General features: G+C 64.6%; 2 protein-coding genes across 2 annotated transcripts; both read right to left on the reverse strand.

Moving 5' to 3' along the window:
• Positions 1-335: 335 nt before the first annotated feature.
• On the reverse strand, positions 336-9,657 carry DDX23 (DEAD-box helicase 23). The gene is made up of 17 exons (XM_073318285.1): positions 9,552-9,657; positions 8,931-9,124; positions 8,623-8,721; positions 7,858-7,957; positions 7,120-7,185; positions 6,644-6,782; positions 6,392-6,525; positions 5,928-6,040; positions 5,260-5,403; positions 4,745-4,970; positions 4,316-4,461; positions 3,985-4,162; positions 3,671-3,913; positions 3,217-3,368; positions 2,892-3,000; positions 1,891-2,065; positions 336-1,407 (listed from the first exon to the last, which is right to left on the reverse strand). Exons 2-17 carry the CDS (start codon positions 9,122-9,124, stop codon positions 1,184-1,186), a joined length of 2,442 nt encoding a protein of 813 aa, XP_073174386.1. The 5' UTR covers positions 9,552-9,657; the 3' UTR covers positions 336-1,183.
• Positions 9,658-12,333: 2,676 nt separating this feature from the next.
• On the reverse strand, positions 12,334-16,933 carry RND1 (Rho family GTPase 1). Its single transcript, XM_073318808.2, has 5 exons — positions 16,725-16,933; positions 16,201-16,288; positions 14,577-14,686; positions 13,421-13,555; positions 12,334-13,167 (listed from the first exon to the last, which is right to left on the reverse strand). Exons 1-5 carry the CDS (start codon positions 16,842-16,844, stop codon positions 12,922-12,924), a joined length of 699 nt encoding a protein of 232 aa, XP_073174909.1. The 5' UTR covers positions 16,845-16,933; the 3' UTR covers positions 12,334-12,921.
• Positions 16,934-18,177: the final 1,244 nt, after the last annotated feature.

The raw sequence follows: 18,177 nt of genomic DNA on the forward strand, positions 1-18,177 counted from the left end.
CCGTCTCCAACCCCCCACCCATGCGGGGTAAAGCTCTTTGCAGGTGGCCCTGGCAGCACAAGGGATCCCACTAAAGCATCCAGCAGCCCCCACTTCTATGGGCTCTGTGGGTCGGGGCCAGGGCTGGCCTGTCATTCCCTCTGGGGGCTTGGGGGGCTGGAGGGCAAGGCGGGGGTCCCGGCAGGCAGAGGTGGAGAACCAGCGTGGGAGCTGGTTGAGACCAGCCCTGCCCTGTCCCCTTCCCACATCAGGTCTGGCTCTTCCTTGGCACCCCCTCCAGGCACGCGGGAGAAGGGGGGGGAGCGGGGGCATGGCCATCGTCCTGCAAACACACATCGTCTCGGCAGCTTTATTCCTGCTTTTCACTTCAGATTCAACAAGAATTTATACATAAAAAAGGGCCCAACCGCCACATCCCATCAGCTGATGGGCACACAGGAAAACGCCCCCCCCCCGCCCAAAAAAAAAACAACTCCACCCCAAAGGACAACAGGTGCCAGCAGAAGCTCCTGGGAGCTGGTAGGGGCCAGATCACACACTGCTCCCCAACTCCGCTGTCCACATATCCAGGGGAAAGGGTTTGTCTTACCCCCTTAAAACCAGTGGGTGGAGGGCTCTGCCCCCTCAGGGCCAGGGTCGCCCCTGGGGGGAGCCAGTCTGCAAATAGGGAGAGTCGAGGCTACAGCTGGAGGGAGGAGCTGGCTGGTGGCTGCACAGGGATCCCGGGGCAGGGGGGCGAATCCAGCCCCTGACACTTCCTGGGAGTCAGGTGTGTCCCGTGCGCGGATTTGGTCCGGATCAGGAGCCAGGCAGAGCCCCACCCCGCAGGGGACCGGAGTAGAGCCGGTCTAGTTTGGTCCCAGGGGTTCTCCTGGCAAGTGCTGCCGACGGCGAAGCCCCAGGACCCAGCACGAGGGGCCTGGCTCGGGCTCCAGGCTCCGTTTAAAGCTCAGGCCTGGGAATGCAGGGACAGAGTTGCTGCCCCAAAGAGGGGCTCTTCCTCCATCCGTCCCGCTTCGACCCAGGGGCTGGGGGTCACAGACGACCTGCAGAGCTCCCCGCTGAAGGGGGAGGCTGGTTACAAAGGCCAGGCAGCCCCTGGTGCCCCAAGTCTGCTGGCTGGCAGTAGATGGAAACTGGGCAGCCAGGTCCCAGCTGTCGAAGTCCCGCGGCTCCCTGGGACTCACGCAAAGATGGTCTCCTCCCGTCTCTTCTTGGTGAGGATGGTGCCCGGCTTGTGCTGGGCATCGGGGTGGTTGGCCAGCTCCGGGGGACATGACGACACCGGGCTCTCCAGGATGGCTTGCTTCAGGTCGTAGAAGACCGTGGAGTCCTCCTTGGTCAGGAAGGTGATGGCCACTCCACTCTTGCCGGCTCGGCCCGTACGGCCAATACGGTGGATGTAATCTGCAGAGAAGCACCACGGTCAGATGGTGATTTGCCACTGAAATGCAGCCACCTCTGGGGTGGGGCTTGGCTGCTGATTAAACAGAGCTTGCTCACCTGCTACTGAAATGCAGCCACCTCTGGGGTGGGCCATAGCAGCACAGCCACGGGGGCGGGGGGAGGAGGATTTTAGGAAGACAGAACAGGATCACCCACACTGGAATTCAGGCAGGGTGTCAGGATTAATCAATTGCCCTGGGATCTTTAACGACCCTCTGGTTTGTCACCTCTGAAAGCTGGTGCGTGCAGCAGCAGAGCGCCCCTACCATTGGGTGCGAGGGGAAAGCCCTCACTGAGCCCCCCACCCCCTGCAGCTCCCTGGCCATTGCCCATCGAAGTGCTGAGTCAGGTCGACTGTGCTTAGCTGGGGAGAGAGGGGTCTGCACAGCGGGGCAAGGGGAAGCCTCCCTCAAGGACCGCCCTGTCCCCGAGGCCAGGACTCACCTTCGATGTTCTTGGCCATGTCGTAGTTCACCACCATGGAGACGTCCTGGATGTCGATACCGCGCCCAGCCACGTCCGTGGCCACCAGAATGTCCTTGGCACCGGCCTTCAGGTTGGAAAGGGCGAATTCTCGCTGCTCCTGGCCTTTGCCACCGTGCAGGGTGCAGGCGTTGTACTGCGGGGGGGGGGGGGGGGGAGAGGGAAGACCATAGTGCAGGGCTGGGGCAGGAACTGACCGCAGGGCTGCCCACAGCTCAGCACGGGGCCAACGGGAGGGATGGAAGAATTCACCAGCAGGCTCCAGAAGAGCTGGAGAGCCTGGGAGACGGGGTGGATCACACGGTACCCGTCAGCGTGCACCCAACAGCCCCCAGGCTTGGAGCCTGCCAGCTGATCGCGCTGCCCTGCAGACGTCTCTTCCACAGCCCGCCCGCCCGCCGGGCAGTGGGGGAGAGGAGGAAGGGGCTGGATGTGGAATGGGCACCCTTCCCCCACACAGGCCCCAGGCCACCGAGGCAGACCCTGGCACCTGTGGCTCAGCAGAGGGATGCGGGAGGCGCCCCTGCGGGCTGGACGGGGCTCCGACCCGAGGGCTGCAGAGCAGGATCCTCCCACGGGGTGGCAGTAACTCGCTGCCAGTTCAAGGCGACCTGGCCAAGCGCCAGCAGCAGGAACCCGGGCCATAGAGGGCTGGTCAGGCCGAGTTTTGGGTTCTGACCCAAACCCAGTATCACCTGGGTCGACCTGACCCCACCCCACTGAACCCAAGTCAGTGCTGCCACCTCCTGCCCACGGGCTGGCACAGCGGCAGCAGCTGCGTACCCAGCCCCTGCCATCCACTGCCCCATGGCGCTGTGACCCCTGTTTTCCCACAGAGCAGCACTGGGCTCTGCCAGACGGGCAGGGGCTGGGACTTGGGGCTCTAGGGGGCCCTAGAGCCGCTTAGCCCGGCCCTGGCCCCACAGGGCCGACATGGACACTTCTCAGGGGCTGGCACATACCCCCATCTTCTCCAGGGACTTAGCCAGCACGTCGCAGCCCTTCTTCTGGTTGACGAAGATGATGATGGGTGGGTCGAAGCCCTGCTCCAGGATGGCCAGCAACTTCTTCCTGTTGGGGAGGGGCAGAGAGGGGGGTGTCAGCAGGCAGGACAAGCTCAGGCCCCCACAGTCCTCCCAAGCCTCACCAGGCTGCCCTCCAAAGTGCCGTCCATTTCTTCACCGTGCTCCAGGACAGACCCTGCCAGACAGCCCCCCGTAGGAACCCCAACGCCCTGCCCTGCCCGCCCCTGCAGCCCAGCTCCAGCAAGAGCCCCCACCCTCCTACCTCTTCTCCCCCTCGGACATGAGGAAGACCTTCTGCTCCACGCGTTCGTGTGGCTTGCCGGCTGAGCCGATGTAGACCACGGCAGGGCGGCGCAGGTAGCTGCGGGCCAGGCGCTCCACCGCCGGGGGCATGGTGGCCGTGAACATCACAGTCTGCAAGAGAGGGCCCGTGAGTGCAGCAGCTTCCGGGGGCTCCCCTGCCGCCCCTCCCTGCAGGCCGGTCCTGGGCAGTGAGGGGTATGGGACCCAGCTGGGCAGGTCCAGGACACACTGGGACTCAGGGGAGAAAGGGCTGAATTGCCCCTCGACTGGCCTGTCTGTGCTCACACAGCATCCACTTGGGGCCCAGGACCTCACCCCCCGCAGCTGGCTCCCAGCCCCATGTCTGTCCCCCTCCCCTTGGCCCCAGCCTCCCTGGGGCTTGTGCTTGGCTGCAGCGTCCAAGCCCTGCTGACCTGTCTGTACTTGTGCTTGCCCGACTCGAAGTTGGCCAGCATCTTCTCGGGGTCCTCGGCCTCATCGGTATCGGGCTTCTGGTTGGTGACAGGCATGTGCTCCAGGATCTTCTGCACGTCAGGCTCGAAGCCCATGTCGATCATCCGGTCCGCCTCGTCCAGCACCACGTAGGTGCAGCGGCTCAGCACCAAGTAGCGGTTCTCCAGCACATCAATGAGCCGCCCGGGCGTGGCGATGACGATCTGCAGGGGGCGGCAGGAGGGTCAGAGCCCGCAGAGCCCAGCCCCTCGCCCCCCGCAGCCTCGGGACTCACCTCACAGCCCATGCGCAGCCGGAAGCCCTGGTCCTCCCGGGAGATGCCCCCGATTACAGCCACTGTGCGGATACCCAGAGGCTTCCCAAACTTGATGGTCTCCTCCTCAATCTGCTGGGCCAGCTCACGGGTCGGGGCCAGGATGATGGCGTAGGGGCCCTGGTCCGACTCCTCGATCCTGCAGGCGACGGAGCACATGTGGGACCATTCCCCCCATGAGCCAACCTTTCCCACACCCTGGGAAGCCCCTCTTGTCCCCCAGGCCCCTGGTGTACCAGGGCCAGCCACTCCTCCCCTGTTTGGGGAAGGCAGAGCAGCCAGTCGGCCTCACCTGTCGATCTTGGGCAGTGTCGTAATCCACACCAGCAGTGGGATCAGGAAGGCAGCCGTCTTGCCGCTGCCGGTCTCAGCCACGCCGATGATGTCGCGGTTCTGCAGGCCAATGGGGATAGCCTGGCGCTGGATGGGGGTGGGCTCCTGGATGGATGGAGAACAGAGACGCTTAGGACGGAGAAGGACCCCTGTGCCCAAGTCTGGCTTCACCAAGGAGAGATCAGAGGGCTGGAACTGAACACAGGAGTCCTGGCTCCCTGTTTGCACTCCCCCCTGCCCCAACCAGAGACTAGAGTCCTAGGTCCGGACCCAGCCCCCACCACCAGGCCGAGCACCCACAAGAGCCTAGTTCAGATCTGGATCCCCATCAACAAAGGGCCAGTCACCACTTGACCCAGGAGGTTGCGGGGCAGGCCCCGGCTCTCACCTTGTAGCCACACTTGTCTATCACCTCCAGGATGTGCGGGGGCAGGGAGGAGTCCTTCCAGGAGCGGATGGGGTTGGGAATCTTGCCCCCCTTGGTGGTGATGCTGTAGTCCTCACGGAAGATACGCCAGTCCCTGTCCGTCATCTCGTCCAGTTTCTTCTGGGACCAGTGCCGATCATCCCAGCGCTGCTTGGCCTCCTTCTTCCGCAGCTTGCGCAGCCGGGCCCTGGCACCAGGGAGGGGAGCAGCTCAGGTCTCACCCAAACTCTGCCAACCAGCCCAGAGACTACACGTCCCAGCATGCACTGGGCCACCCTAAGACCCACAGAGGCTCCGCATCCCAGCATCCCAAGCCTTCCCTGCACAACCCTAACCCATCCCTGCACCTACCCAGCCCAGGATCTCCGGCCCAGCAATGGCCAATTCTGAGAAGGGGTAACCCAGCCCCAGCCAAGCCATGTGTGCAGGTGTTGGCATCCTGGCCCCCAAACCTGACCCCACAGTGGGTCACTCACTCCTCCTGCTCCTTCTCCTCCAGTGTCCGCCTCTTCTCCATCAGGTCCCCGTAGAAGCGTGACTGCTCCCGCTTCTGCTGCTTCAGGTCGATGCCGGCAATGAAGCCCCTGCCCAGCAGCTGTACCTGGTGCCGCTCCTTGTACCTGTGGGAGAAGAACTAGCCTGCTGGCACAGGACCTCCTGGCAGATCTCAGCGCAGTGTGCCCCCCTCAGTGCCCCCTGGCAGACGGGGGCGCCCCTCAGAGCAGGCTTAGTCCCCATTACCACAGTGCAGCTAGCCAACCTGCTATTTCACACCCCTCAGGGGCAGGGAGTTCCCCCTCCCTGGGACTGCTGCGTCCTGACTCCCACACTCTCCCGTGCCCTGCGCTAACCACTAGCCTGACTCCCCTCCTGGACCCAGGAGTTCTGACCCCCCCCAACTCCAACCACTAGATCCCACTCCCCTCCCAGAATGGATAAAAGAACCCAGGAGTCCTGCCTCTTTGCCTTCCCTGCTCTATTTAACTACCCCCCCATCCCAGCAACGCTAGATATTTCCCCCCACCCCTGTATAGACAGCCTCTGTGTGCTTCCATCTCCCTTCCTGCCTCCTACAGACCCCAGTCTGCAGGGGGGCCACAATCCAGCAGCGATCGTCCGATCTGCCCTGCCCCGCACTACTCACAGTGGGTTGTAGTCGATGGACGTGTCCTCTGACGCGTCCCATTCAAAGACGAACTTTCGGTCATTCAAGTGCCGGGTGCGTCTGCGCTTCTTGATCCCGCCCAGGTACCGCTCCTGTGAGGGGAGCCCAGCCGTCAGCCCCACCAGCTCAGCCCCCAGCCCAGCCCTACCCCAGAAAAGAGGCTCAGTCCCACTGAACCCATGGAAAATGAGGCCTGTAAAAGGGGAGGGACTGATCTGGGTTCCCTTCCCTCTGGATTCTCTCTGACCTCAGGAGTCCTGAATCCCAGCCTCACCCCTTGCTATAACCACTAGCTTCCCAGGGCCAGGATAGAACCCAGGAGTCCTGGCCCCCCAACCCCCATTCTGGCCCCAGACCCTTCTTCCTGCACTGTCAGGCCCTCGAGTCCTGAGTGGGTGGGGGCAGCGCTGTGACTCCCAAGGAGCCCCTGGCATGGCGGGTACCTTGATGGCGTGCAGCTCCTTGCTCTTGTCCTTCTCCTCACGGATTTTCTGTCTCCCCTCCTCATCCTCGTTGCCATTGGTCTCCCGCTCCATGCGTTCCCGACGCTCCCTGCGCTCGCGCTCCTGGGGGTCCTCTGGAGGGGGGGCAGACACAGGACATCACACACCCGGGGAGGGGGAAGGGTGCTCCTTCCCAGCCTCACCCCCAGCAGGAGGGCCACCCAGAGCACCCTGGGGGAGAGGGGAACTTACCCAGCATCTTCCTCCCTAGATCCTGAAACTGCTTCCTCTTCTTCCTCTCATCCTCCAGCAGCCTCTGCCGCTCCTCCACCTCCTGCTGCCGCCGCTTCAGCGCCTCGGCCTCCCGCTCGGCCTTGGACAGGAACTTGGGCTGGAGGGCAGAGGGGGCAGTGAGCATGGCACCAGGCCTGTCCCCAGAGCCAGGGCAGCATAGGCCAGCACCCACACAGCCTGCCTTGGAAGGGGGGCGGGGAGAGGAGCGGCTTTGGACCCTTTGGCCCGCTCTGGTGAGGCTGCCAGCCCAGGGGCATCACAGCCAACTTTGGGGGGCAATAGACCCACCAGGAATCAGCCTGAGAACTAACTGCTTGGTGCCCGAACCGCCTCTGGACCCAGAGGGGAAAGGGGGCCACATCTGCCCCACCACAGCAGTGGGGGGAGGGGAAGATGCCCCTACAATTAGGGTGGGGGTGGGGACATATTCTCACCTTGGCCTCGGCCTCCTCTTCAGCTTTCTTCTTGGCCAGCAGCTCCTCCAGAGACAGAGGCTGGGCCTGGAAACACAGGGTGTTAACATCCCCAGAGCCAACCCCCGTCCTGCCCCGTCCCCATCCAGGATCGCTGGCACACCCTTCAGCCCAGCTGCCCCAAGCTGTGCCGGGGGGGGAGGCAGCAAGCAAACCCCTGGAGTGTCTAAGTGCTTGGGGGTTCCTGCACCAACCTGGAACGCACCGTGCCCATCCGAGATACCAGGAGACTGAGCCAGACATGAGGCTGCGATGGGACGGGGAATCAATCTTATGGCTGCTCGTGCAGGGAACACACCTCCCAACCCACAGAGGGGTAGCCCCCCGGGGTCTCTGGGGGGTAGCCCCCCGGGGTCTCTGGGGAGACCTGTCCGGGATCCATGCTCAGCCCTGGGCTCCAAAGCAGAAACGCTTGGGGGACAGGGACGGAATAGCCAGGCTTGAGGGAGGGCCCCAACTGTTACCGTGGGGGGGTGTCACTGTGCCTGAGACCAGGGGAGGGACACAGGGGAGGCACACAGGGAGAGCGCAGAGGCTGCACATCAGGACCAACGAGGCGCAGGAGCGGGGGCCACCTGCCCGCTGCAAGGAGCCAGCCCCGGCAGATAGCCACCACCACCACCCAGCACAGCTCCTGTGGCCCCTCAGCCCTTTGGGGGGCGGGCAGAGCTCTACCTGCCTTCCCACCCCCACTCCCACCTTCTCCTTCTTCAACGCCACGTCCTCCTCCTCCTCCCCCCTCCGTGAGTCTCGCTCCCTCCGTGATTTGGAGTCTTTGCCTCGGCTCGGGGACAAGCTTCTGAGTGAGAGAAAAAATGGACATGAGACACGCTTCTAGCTCCACCCCCGACCAAACTCTCCCCCAACCCCGGCTTGACACCTCCATTGCCCCGCATCCGGTGGGGCTGGAGGCCATTAGCCCACTGATCCTGGTCCCACACTCGGCAATCACGGCAAGGGCTCTAGGAACAGACGAGGCCCCATGGCTTCCCCTTACTCTGAAACGGCCTGGGAAACCACCCAGCTTCCTCCTGGTGCAGGACCACTCGGGCTGGGCTCTCAGCTGAGCAAGCTCCGGCCAGCTCCAGCCTTTGAGAGCAGGCCATAGCCAGGCAAAGCCCAGACGCAGCAGGAAGTGGGGCTGCTGGCTCAGTAGGGGACCTTGATCAGCGCCCCACCTCAGGGGCAGAAGCCATCACGCTGCTCATGGAGGAGAAGGGACACCAGAGCCCTTCCCCACTCACCCTTGTTACAGGCTCCACAGCGTGACAGCAAGAACCCCAACGTCCCCCTTCAGCCCAGCAGGGTCCATTGGACTCTGCTCATTTCCGGTTTAACCGGACACACAGAGACGCCTGTGCCGTGCTGCTGTATGGTGCTGAGCCCCAGAGGTGGCTGCACTCCCAGAGACACTCCCGTGACACCGCAGGCGTTGGCAGGAGGAGTGGGGGCACGAGGATTTACCTGGAGCGTTTCCTGTCCTTGTCTCGCCGGTGTCCATCTTTCTCCCGCTCGCGATCCTTCTTATTCCGCTCGCGCTCACGCTCTTTGTGTCTCCGGTCCCTGCAAGGGCAGAGCCCCAGGAATCGGTTACAGCCCAGCCTAACTCCACGAGCAGCCCCCCACCCCCTCCTCAGCAGCCCCCCCAAACCTCCTCCAAATCAGAGCCACAAAGAGCCCCAGCCCCTCCCGCAAACCCTGCACCTTCCCCCCGCACCCCCTTCTGGTGCGACCGCATGCCCCCCCGCCCCGCCCCACCCAGGGGTTGTCACCTCTCTGCTGACTTGGACCTGGAGCGGGATCTGGACCGGCTGCCCCGCCTCCTCTCCCGGGACCGGTGCCGCTTCCTCTCCTTGGACGGGGAGCTCTTCCGGTCGCGATCCCGGTCCGGGGAGCGCGAGCGTTTCCTCTCCTCCTTGGGGGGCGACAGGTCCCGCTCCTTCTTGTCGGGCACTTCCCCAGCCATCTGACGGGGCAGGGAGAGCTCTTAGCAGTGGGGGGGACCAGCCCCTGGCTCGGACCCACCTCCCCTGGGCTCCTCAGGCCTAGCACCGCCCCCCCGGCAAGACTCACACGCGGCACAGCATGGGGGGCTGGCCCCAGGGCGGGGGGGGCTGGGAACGGGCCCAGGGTCTCTCCATGTTATGGGCTGGGCAGAGCAGTGGGGGGCCTTGGCGGGTCACGGGGCGTGGACCCTTTTAATTCTGGGTTAACCCCCCCGCCCCGGGAGAGAACCCCGGAGTCCGGGCTCCCCCCCTCCCCCGCCCCGGGAGAGAACCCCGGAGTCCGGGCTCCCCCCCGCCCCCGCCCCGGGAGAGAACCCCGGAGTCCGGGCTCCCCCCCGCCCCCGCCCCCGCCCCGGTTGAGAACCCCGGAGTCCGAGCCCCCCTCACCTCCCGGATCCTACTAGGCCTCACAGCCCCTGCGCAGCAGCCGCCATCTTAGCGACTCGCGCCGGGCCCTGCGCGGAGCGGCGGAGGTGCCGCGCGGCATGCCGGGAACGCGAGTCCGGGCCGTCCCGGCCGGCAGCCGGAGCTTCCCCGCCGCAACCACAGCTCCCAGCAGGCACCGCGCGGCGCGCCGCTGGAATGCTGGGAAATGTAGTTCCCGCCCGTCCTCCAGGGGCTGAGTCCGAGACAGCGCCTCCTACTGCCCAGCCCACTGCTGCCCCCAGCCTGCCCTGCTGCCCCCCCCAGCTCCACTGCTGCCCCCAGCCTGCCCTGCTCCCGCACTGCTACCCCCACCCCCACTGCTGCCCCCAGCCTGCCCTGCTGCCTCCTCCCCCACTGCTGCCCCCAGCCTGCCCTGCTGCCCCCCCAGCCCCACTGCTGCCCCCAGTCTGCCCTGCTCCCCCACTGCTGCCTCCTTCCCCTGCTGCCCCCAGCCTGCCCTGCTACCCCCGCCCCCACTGCTGCCCCCTGCTGCCCCCGCCCCCACTGCTGCCCCCAGCCTGCCCTGCTACCCCCACCCCCACTGCTGCCCCCAGCCTGCCCCCCGCCCCACTGCTGCCCCCAGCCCCCCCGGCCCCCCTGCTGCCCCCGCCCCCACTGGTGCCCCCAGCCTGCCCTGCTGCCTCCTCCCCCACTGCTGCCCCCAGCCTGCCCTGCTGCCTCCTCCTGCCCTACTGCTGCCCCCACCTGCCCTGCTGCCTCCTCCCCCACTGCTGCCCCCAGCCTGCCCTGCTGCCCCCGCCCCCCCAGCCCCACTGCTGCCCCCAGCCTGCCCTGCTGCCTCCTCCTGCCCTACTGCTGCCCCCACCTGCCCTGCTGCCTCCTCCCCCACTGCTGCCCCCAGCCTGCCCTGCTGCCCCCGCCCCCCCAGCCCCACTGCTGCCCCCAGCCTGCCCTGCTGCCTCCTCCCGCACTGCTGCCCCCAGCCTGCCCTACTGCCCCAGCCCCACTGCTGCCCCCTCCCCCAATGCTGCCCCCAGCCTGCCCTGCTGCCTCCTCCCGCACTGCTGCCCCCAGCCTGCCCTACTGCCCCAGCCCCACTGCTGTCCCCACCTGCCCTGCTGCCTCCTCCCTCACTGCTGCCCCCGCCCCCAGCTCTGCCGCAGCCAATCGGCCTCCGTGGGTTCGGCTCCCCGCTGCTGGGCCCTGTGGGAGGCACCGAGCCCTTTCCCCGCCTGGGCGCTCGGGACGCTCCCCAACACGGTGGCCGGAGCTGGGGCAGCCCCCTCAAGCCCCTCCCCCAGCCAGGCCAGGGTTGGGCTCCCAGCCCTCTCTTGAGCCAGCCGGTTCTGCAGCCCCAGAGCTTGACCACGGAGGGGCAACCCCTGGCTCCTGGCCCAACATGGGCCTGTGGTTCAGAGCCTCAACAGCAGCCCCCACCCTCGAGCTGGGCTAAGGAGGGGCTCCCCTGCCCCTCCATCCATTAGCCACCCACAGTCTCAGCTCCAGGGGCCATAGGGCCCTTCCTAGGGCCGGATGCGCCCAGCTCCCCAGCACACCCTCCATCCCTCAGACCCAAAGGCTTGCCGGGCTGAGGGGGCAGGCCGCCGTGGCTAACCCAACCTCCCTCCAGTCTATGCCCCAGGAGGAGCTGCTGCTGCAAGCCCCAGCTGGCCTTGCCTAGCTGCCCCCTTGGCCTGACTGGAACCCGCTAGCCCCTGCGCGCCCCCCTCCACAGCCAGGCACTTCCACAGAGCTCTTCCTTTGGGGGAGGCCTTCCAGGACCGCCTGGGTGGGGCCTGCCCTCCTCACCTGAGCCACATAGATAATCTCATCTGACCCCCATCCCCCAAGGCCAGAGAACGCCCATCACTGCAGCCCTAGGCAGTGCCCAAAGATGCCAAGACGCCCCCCTTCTAGGGGGAAGGGCCCAGCTTTAGCTTGGTGCCCTCACACCCAGCTCTGCCCCGGGCCAGGCAAACAAACCCTTTTGGGCCCTGTGGCTCCCTACAGGGTGATCACATCCCCTCCTGCTCCTCCGCTACCGAGAGGCGAGCTCAGCCCAGCTCAGGAGAGGGCCCTGCGGCCAGCATACTCCCCCCAGCAGGTAACAGGGCTTGAAACGCGCTCCACCCCTTGAAATTCATCCCAGCCCCAGCCCTCCTGGGATGCCCCTGCAGGAGAGCGGGAAGCAAGGGTGCTGTGTGCAGCACCAGGCTCCTGCACTTTCCTTGAAGCCAGGTCTCATCTTGTCTCTGCCCCAAGGGGGTACCGCACCCACTGCTCAGGCCCCCAGGGATCTGGCCTGTCCTACCCCTACTGTTGGGGCTGGACTTTGCCTCAAGACTCCCACTGCTGGGAGCATGACTCATTTGCTGCCCGGGGTGTCAGCCAGGGGCTGAGTATCCAGCCAGATGCAGCTCTGTGCTTGCTCACCCAGGTAGAGCCAGGAACTGGGTGTCACCGTGGCCCTGCTGGAGGTAACGTGGCTCTGGAGGGAGAGGGCTGCTCGTCAAAGGCCCCTGGATCCCCACAGTAGGGACTAGTGGTTAGCAAGAGGCTAGGAGCCAGGACTCCTGGGTTCTGCTCCTAGCTCTGTTGGTCTGCCCACATGCTGGGGCAAGTCCCTCCCCACCTTAGCAACCCTGTCTGTGGCAGGAGATGGCACCTCTGGGGCCAAATCATTAGTTGTACCAGGTGTGTGGTGGGGGGAGGGGGGTGTTTTCAACCTGATGTTTCACAGACACCACAGCAGCCCCTGCCACATGGCTGAGCCATTCTAGTCTCCATAATAAATAAGCTTTTTAATAACACTGAACATTGAACAGTTGCACCCCCCAAGACAAGTCTATAAACCAGTTGCCTCCTTCCCACTGAGACAGGCGAAGGCAGAGCTGCCCCCGCGCTGGGAGGCAGATAATGGCAAGGTTGGAAGCAGCCAGCTCTGGAGACAAGCAGCAGATGGAGGGGATGGGTTGCAGCCAGACACCCCGTGGGCATTCAACTAAATGGATGGGTCCTGCTGATGGGGCCTCCTGACTCCAGGGGTGGGGGGGTGGTGTCGTTGAGAGCAGCTGCTTGCCAAGGTCCTTCTGCAGCGAGATGCCCGAGGGCCCTCTCGTCACCCCGCCTCCATCTCTTCCTCGGAGAAGATGTGCCAAGTCTGCGTGCGAAGCGCTGGGATGGTGAAGGGATGATCCCAGGGATGCTGAGGCCAGTCGGGAACTGAAGGCCTCTCTGTGGGCCAAGGTGTCACCCTCCTCCCATCTGGCCTGGGCCTTCAGGCAGCCCCTCCACAGCATCGGCACGAGAACATCCAGAGGCAAGAGTCGGGGGTTCGGTCCGTCCGTCCCTGCCCTGGGGCCTGGCCCCTTCACATGATTGAGCAGCTTTTAGCCTTCTCCTTCTTGAAGGTGGAAGAGATGAGTTCGGAGCGGCTGGGCAGGTGCAGGAGTCTCTTGGAGAGGCTGCGCCCAGGGCTCTTGGGGGGCGGGGGGCTGGCCTTGCTCAGGCAGATGGTGGATGCTGTCCGGAAGATGCTGTGCACGCTCTTCTCCGACGTGAAGGCTGAGCACTCCAGGTAGTTCTCTGCTCCCAACTGCTTGGCCACAGCGCAGCCCTGTAAGCCAGCCAAGGAAAGTGCCATCAGATGGAGCCGGGCACTGAGGCCTGCAGCTGCTGGCTAGGCTCACATCCCAGGTGGATTTGAGGCTCAGCTGAGTTACTGGTTCAGAGCTTCAGCCATGCTGGAACCAGAAAGCCAGCCCCTCTGGGGATGGATCAGAACTGGACCCTGGGACACCCCCAGGCTGCACTGTGGTTGTGCGGATCCCTGGCCGGGGGACAGGATGGGACTAGCTGAGCCCACTCACCTGCTCATAGGAGATGGGCACCTGCTTCTGGTGGGACAGCTCCATCAGGGTGCTCAGGTCAGTCCGCAGATCCGTCTTGCAGCCAATCAGCAGCACACGGGTGCTGGGGCAGTAGTCCAGGATTTCTGTCTTCCACTGCGTAGAGAAACTTGGGGTGAGTCAGGCGCCTAGAGCTGACATCACTGGGCTTAGAGCCTGCAGGGGAGTCCCCTGGGGTGACTTGGCTGCTGCCCACAGGGCTTATCAGCTGCCCTGCCCCTCTGGGTGCCTGTCACTGGAAGGGTGTGGGTCCCACAGTGCCACCCTGGCCTGGTGACAGCACAGCTCAGCCCAGTGGGATCCTCACCCCATGGCTGGACCCTGCAGCCAACACCCTGTCAGAGCTACCTCCCCTCCCCCCTCAGGATTAGGCCTGAGCACAGGATGGGGAGCCAGGAATGACTGGGCTGGGGAGGGTGTCCATTTTGGGTAGTACCACCAGGTCTGAGCCTTTATACAAAAGGCAAAGGGGTTTAAAGAACCATTCCCCCCCACCCCGGGTTTAAAACCCAGGGTCATCCCCCCACCCTGCCCTAGCACAACCAGAAGTGGAAGGAGCAGGACGACATGCAGCACTGATGCCCAGGGGAGCGGCATGGGCACACTGCTCTTGGCCAGTGGGGCAGAAGAGGCTCCCCCCAAGTGTTTAAGCCAAGCAGAAAGTCTTGGAGAAGGAAATCAAGGGCTCACCCCTAAGGGTTAACCTCTGTCCCCCCCACAGCTGTAGAGCAGGTCAGGGGGCACAGGAGTGTTTGGCTCCTCATGAGAGGGGCCCAGCCCTCCCATTATAAAATACCCTACCCCTGCAATCAGAGACCCCAGGGTGTCTGGGCCTCAGAGGCCAGCAGGGTGCAGAGACCCCAGGGGGCCGGGGATGGTGTCCAACTGCCCTGCACTGAAGGACCCTCAGACCACCCTGGTGGTGCAGCCCGGCGCATGGAGGAGCCAATGAGGGGCCAGTGCCTTGTCTTGTAACCAGCTCTCTTCACCCCTGGCTGGGAGCACAACACCCCATCCCTGCCTGGGGGCTGGCTGCCCCCGGGCCCCCCCTGCTTTACACAGGGGTCAGTTCTGTCATGGGGGAGAGGGAGAGGCAGGGGATGTGGGGGGTCCTCACCTTCTTCAGGGCACTGTCCATGGTCTCGGGACGGCCCACATCGAAGCAGAGCAGGACGGCGTCCGAGTCACTGTAGCAGAGGGGGCGTACATTGTCGTAGTATGGGGACCCTGTGGGAGGGGGTCACAGGTGAGTCCATGTCACCCCCTCACCCGGCGCTGAGCCAGGAGGGGGAAGCTGCAGTGATCAAGGATCCACCAGCACCCATGGTCTGTCCCATGGGGGGAGCAGGACCCTCCCAGGCAGGGGGCGCTGCCTGGTCCGCTCACACCTCCCTACCCCCCACATATGAAGCTGGGGGGGACTGACTCCCCCACTGAATACAGCTGTGCAGCCAGGGCCCTTGCAGCCCCCAGTTCTCCCCCACCCCAGCATCCTAGGCTCCTCTGATCCAAGCGTCCAGGAGCTGTTTATATAACCAGCCGCCTCCCCCCCCCAGAGCGAGCAGTGTCAGGGAGCCGGGGGTGGCAGAATGCAGGCTGGTGGGGAGGGGGCCATGTACCCCTGGGGAGAAGGATGGCACCGGTGCTTCCTCCACCCCATGGGCACAGGGGAGGGAAGGCCCGGTGCCCTCCCCCACCCCCAGAAGCAGCATCCAAGGGCTTTGCAGCCCAGACGCTCTGTGCTCAGAATAGCAAACAGCCCTGCTCCCTGCACCAGAACATCGCCATAGCAACAAGGGGGATCCAAGCAAGACTGGGACCCCCCCTCTGGAGGGGGGGAGATACTGCAGCAGCAAGGGAGGGGGCTGCATCCCTGCTGCAGGGGCTCCCCTATGAGGCCTCCCAACCTCCAGAGTCAGCCAAGGCTCCCCCACCCCAACTCCCACACCACCCCCTGCCCCCCTTATTTAGGGGATTTGTCCCCCCCTTCCCCCAGAGAACAATCAGGAGCCTCCTGACCTAGGATTTCCCCCAGTAATACCCCTGCCTCCCACCCCCGCAACCACAGGGAAGCTGCAGCGATTCACTGAGGGGAGGAGCACACCCTGTCCTCAGAGCCAGGAGCCCCCAGTGGGCTGCGGTTTGCCTCTGCCTGGGGTCACCAGGGGCTTGGGGAGCTGGGCTACAGGGCCCCTGGGCAGGGGTCTCCATGGGACCCGGGCAGATGGGAGCAGTCTGGGGGACAGCAGTTCTTAGACCTACTGCTGTTTCTCCAACTGTATTTGGATTCTGTCTTTGGAGGGGGTCAGTCCGAGCTGGCACATGGTCCCCCCTCCCACCAGACAAGCCCCCAGTGTTGAGATGCCAGGGAAAGCCCATCCCCACAGTGGGGAGTGTCAACAGGGGGCCGAGTGAGCTGCTGCAGCTGGCTTTAGGCAGGATTTGCAGGGGGAGGGGGGGCTGCACAAGGCAAATCCAAACCCACCCCTGCAATGGTAGCGCCCCCCCCCGTACTGAAAGAATTAAAGCAACCCACAGGGGGTCTCATGCCTTAAACCGACCCCCTCCCCCAAGAGCTCCCTGTTCAATTCCTCACACGCTCCCCTGCAGTGGGCGCTCCCCACACCCTGCACCAGGAGCCCCCTGCACAGAACCCAACGAATCCCAGGCTTGGGGGCCAGGGCTGGATCTGCAGGGGACCCCCCCCCCGCCGCCGCCAGCCCAGCCAGGGGGCTCCTTACCCGAGGTGTCCCAGAGGCTCAGCTCCACGCGCTGCTCCTCCGTCTCCAGGCAGGCCGTGTAGTTCTCGAACACCGTGGGCACGTAGGTCTGCGATGGAGAGCGGGCACCCGTCACCGCCGGGCCCCCAGAGCCCCCAGCCCGGGCAATGGGGGGTGCTGCCCGGGCACCCGGAGAGCCACCCCTCGCACTAGCCCAGCAGCCAGCCAGAGCCTGGCAGGCTACGCTGTGCAGTGCGGGGAGGGGGAGCCATATTAACCCCCCCCCCCGCACCGGCCTCTCCTGCGGAGAAGCGGCCGCCAATTGCCCCATGCCGACAGGGGCCACAGGCAGCGGGCAGAGACCCCCTGCCAGGCTCCCAGCGGGCCCCTAGGAAAGCGGTGCCCGGGGCGCTGGAGGGGCCCCGAGCACGGCTCAGGGAGGCTGGGCAAAGGCGTGCCAGGACCGTTCGCCGGGGGTGGAAGCGCCTAGGGCGACCAGCCCCGGGCCGAGGCCCCGCGCGGAGCCCCCGGGGCCGCGCCCTCACCTCGGGGTAGCAGTCTTTCGCCAGCACCTGCAGCATGGCCGTTTTCCCGCACTGCACGTCCCCCACCAGGACCAGCTTACACCTGGCCACAGCCGGCTGGGGGCTCCTCCTCTCCCGCATGGCGAGCGGCGGGGCGGGCGTCCCGGCTCCGCTCCAGCGCAGGGGGCTCAGCGCCGGCCCCAGGCTCCGACCGACGCAGCCCTGCAGTAGTGGGGACTGGGGAGGAAGGACCGGCGCTGCCTTTATATAGCATTTACCCAGCCACTCACAGGCAGAGGCGGGTCTCCCCTTAACCAATCAGACAGGCGGGGCTCTTGCCCGGTAGCCAATGGCAGAGGTCCCCCCCTTAGAAGGACACCCCCCCCGCCTCACCTTCCCGGGTGGGAGCCGCCTGGGGACGGGCCCGGGCAGGGGTGCGCGGGGCAGAGCCTGGGGCAGCAGCTGAGCTGTTGGGGAGGGCTGTTAACTGACTTAATTGCCAGCCAATTAACGGGCCTGCAAGGGTTCCCACTTCTCCCCCCAAATCGTGATGCAGAAAAATAGTTCCAGTGAAATCAGGGAGATTCCCTCCCTCCCTGGCTGGCCTGGCCGCCCTCCCGGCTGGAAATTCTCGGATTGCGGGTCCCGTTGGGTGGCCGTAAGGCAGGGTGACCAGATGTCCCAATATTCGGGACTTTTTCTTATGCAGAAGCCTATTACCCCCCGCCCCCCCGTACTGATTTTCCACAGGTGCCGTCTGGTCACCCTGCAGTAAGGGGAGGTGACTCAGCACATGGGGGGGGTCAACACCCCTCAAACGCCAGGCGCTGATTCCATGGTGCTCAGCACCCAGCACCTCACCAGATTCTGGCATCAGCCAAACAGTGTTTTGTAACCACTGCTTTTCACAGTCCTGCAAGAGAGAAATCAAAGGGGCAAAGTCACTCAGATTCAATGGCTATTAGCCACGATGGTCAGGGACGCAGACTGGGGGTGTCCCTAAGTCTCTGTTTGTCACACGCTGGGACTGGACGATAGGATGGATCTCTCAATAAGTGGCCTGTTCTGTTCATTCCTTCTGAAGCATCTGGCACCAGCCATCGTCAGAGGACAGGACAGTGAACTAGATAGACCATTGGTCTGACCCAGTACGGACGTTCTTGTGTCCAGCTGAAACCCTCTGGGTCTGGATGATCTATTTGCGGATGGCTCACCAACCTGAGTAGACAGATGTGTCCGTTGACAATACTGGATTCCTAAAATTGATAGTAGCCCTTTCGTGACCTCAATGCAGGCTCTTGAGGGGGAGCGGGAGGTTGACTGAGGGGCTGCAGAGGCCTAGGGTAGCGGAGAGGGAGAACATGAGAACTTGGGGGGGAAAAGGTGTGAAATGGGGGGCACATGGATGTAAGGGATAGATGGGGGCTGAGACGGCAGGAGCACCGAGTGGGATCACGTGCAGAGGAGTTTGGGA

Source organism: Lepidochelys kempii, chromosome 20 (assembly GCF_965140285.1).
Source record: "Lepidochelys kempii isolate rLepKem1 chromosome 20, rLepKem1.hap1, whole genome shotgun sequence".
NCBI lineage: Eukaryota > Metazoa > Chordata > Testudines > Cheloniidae > Lepidochelys > Lepidochelys kempii.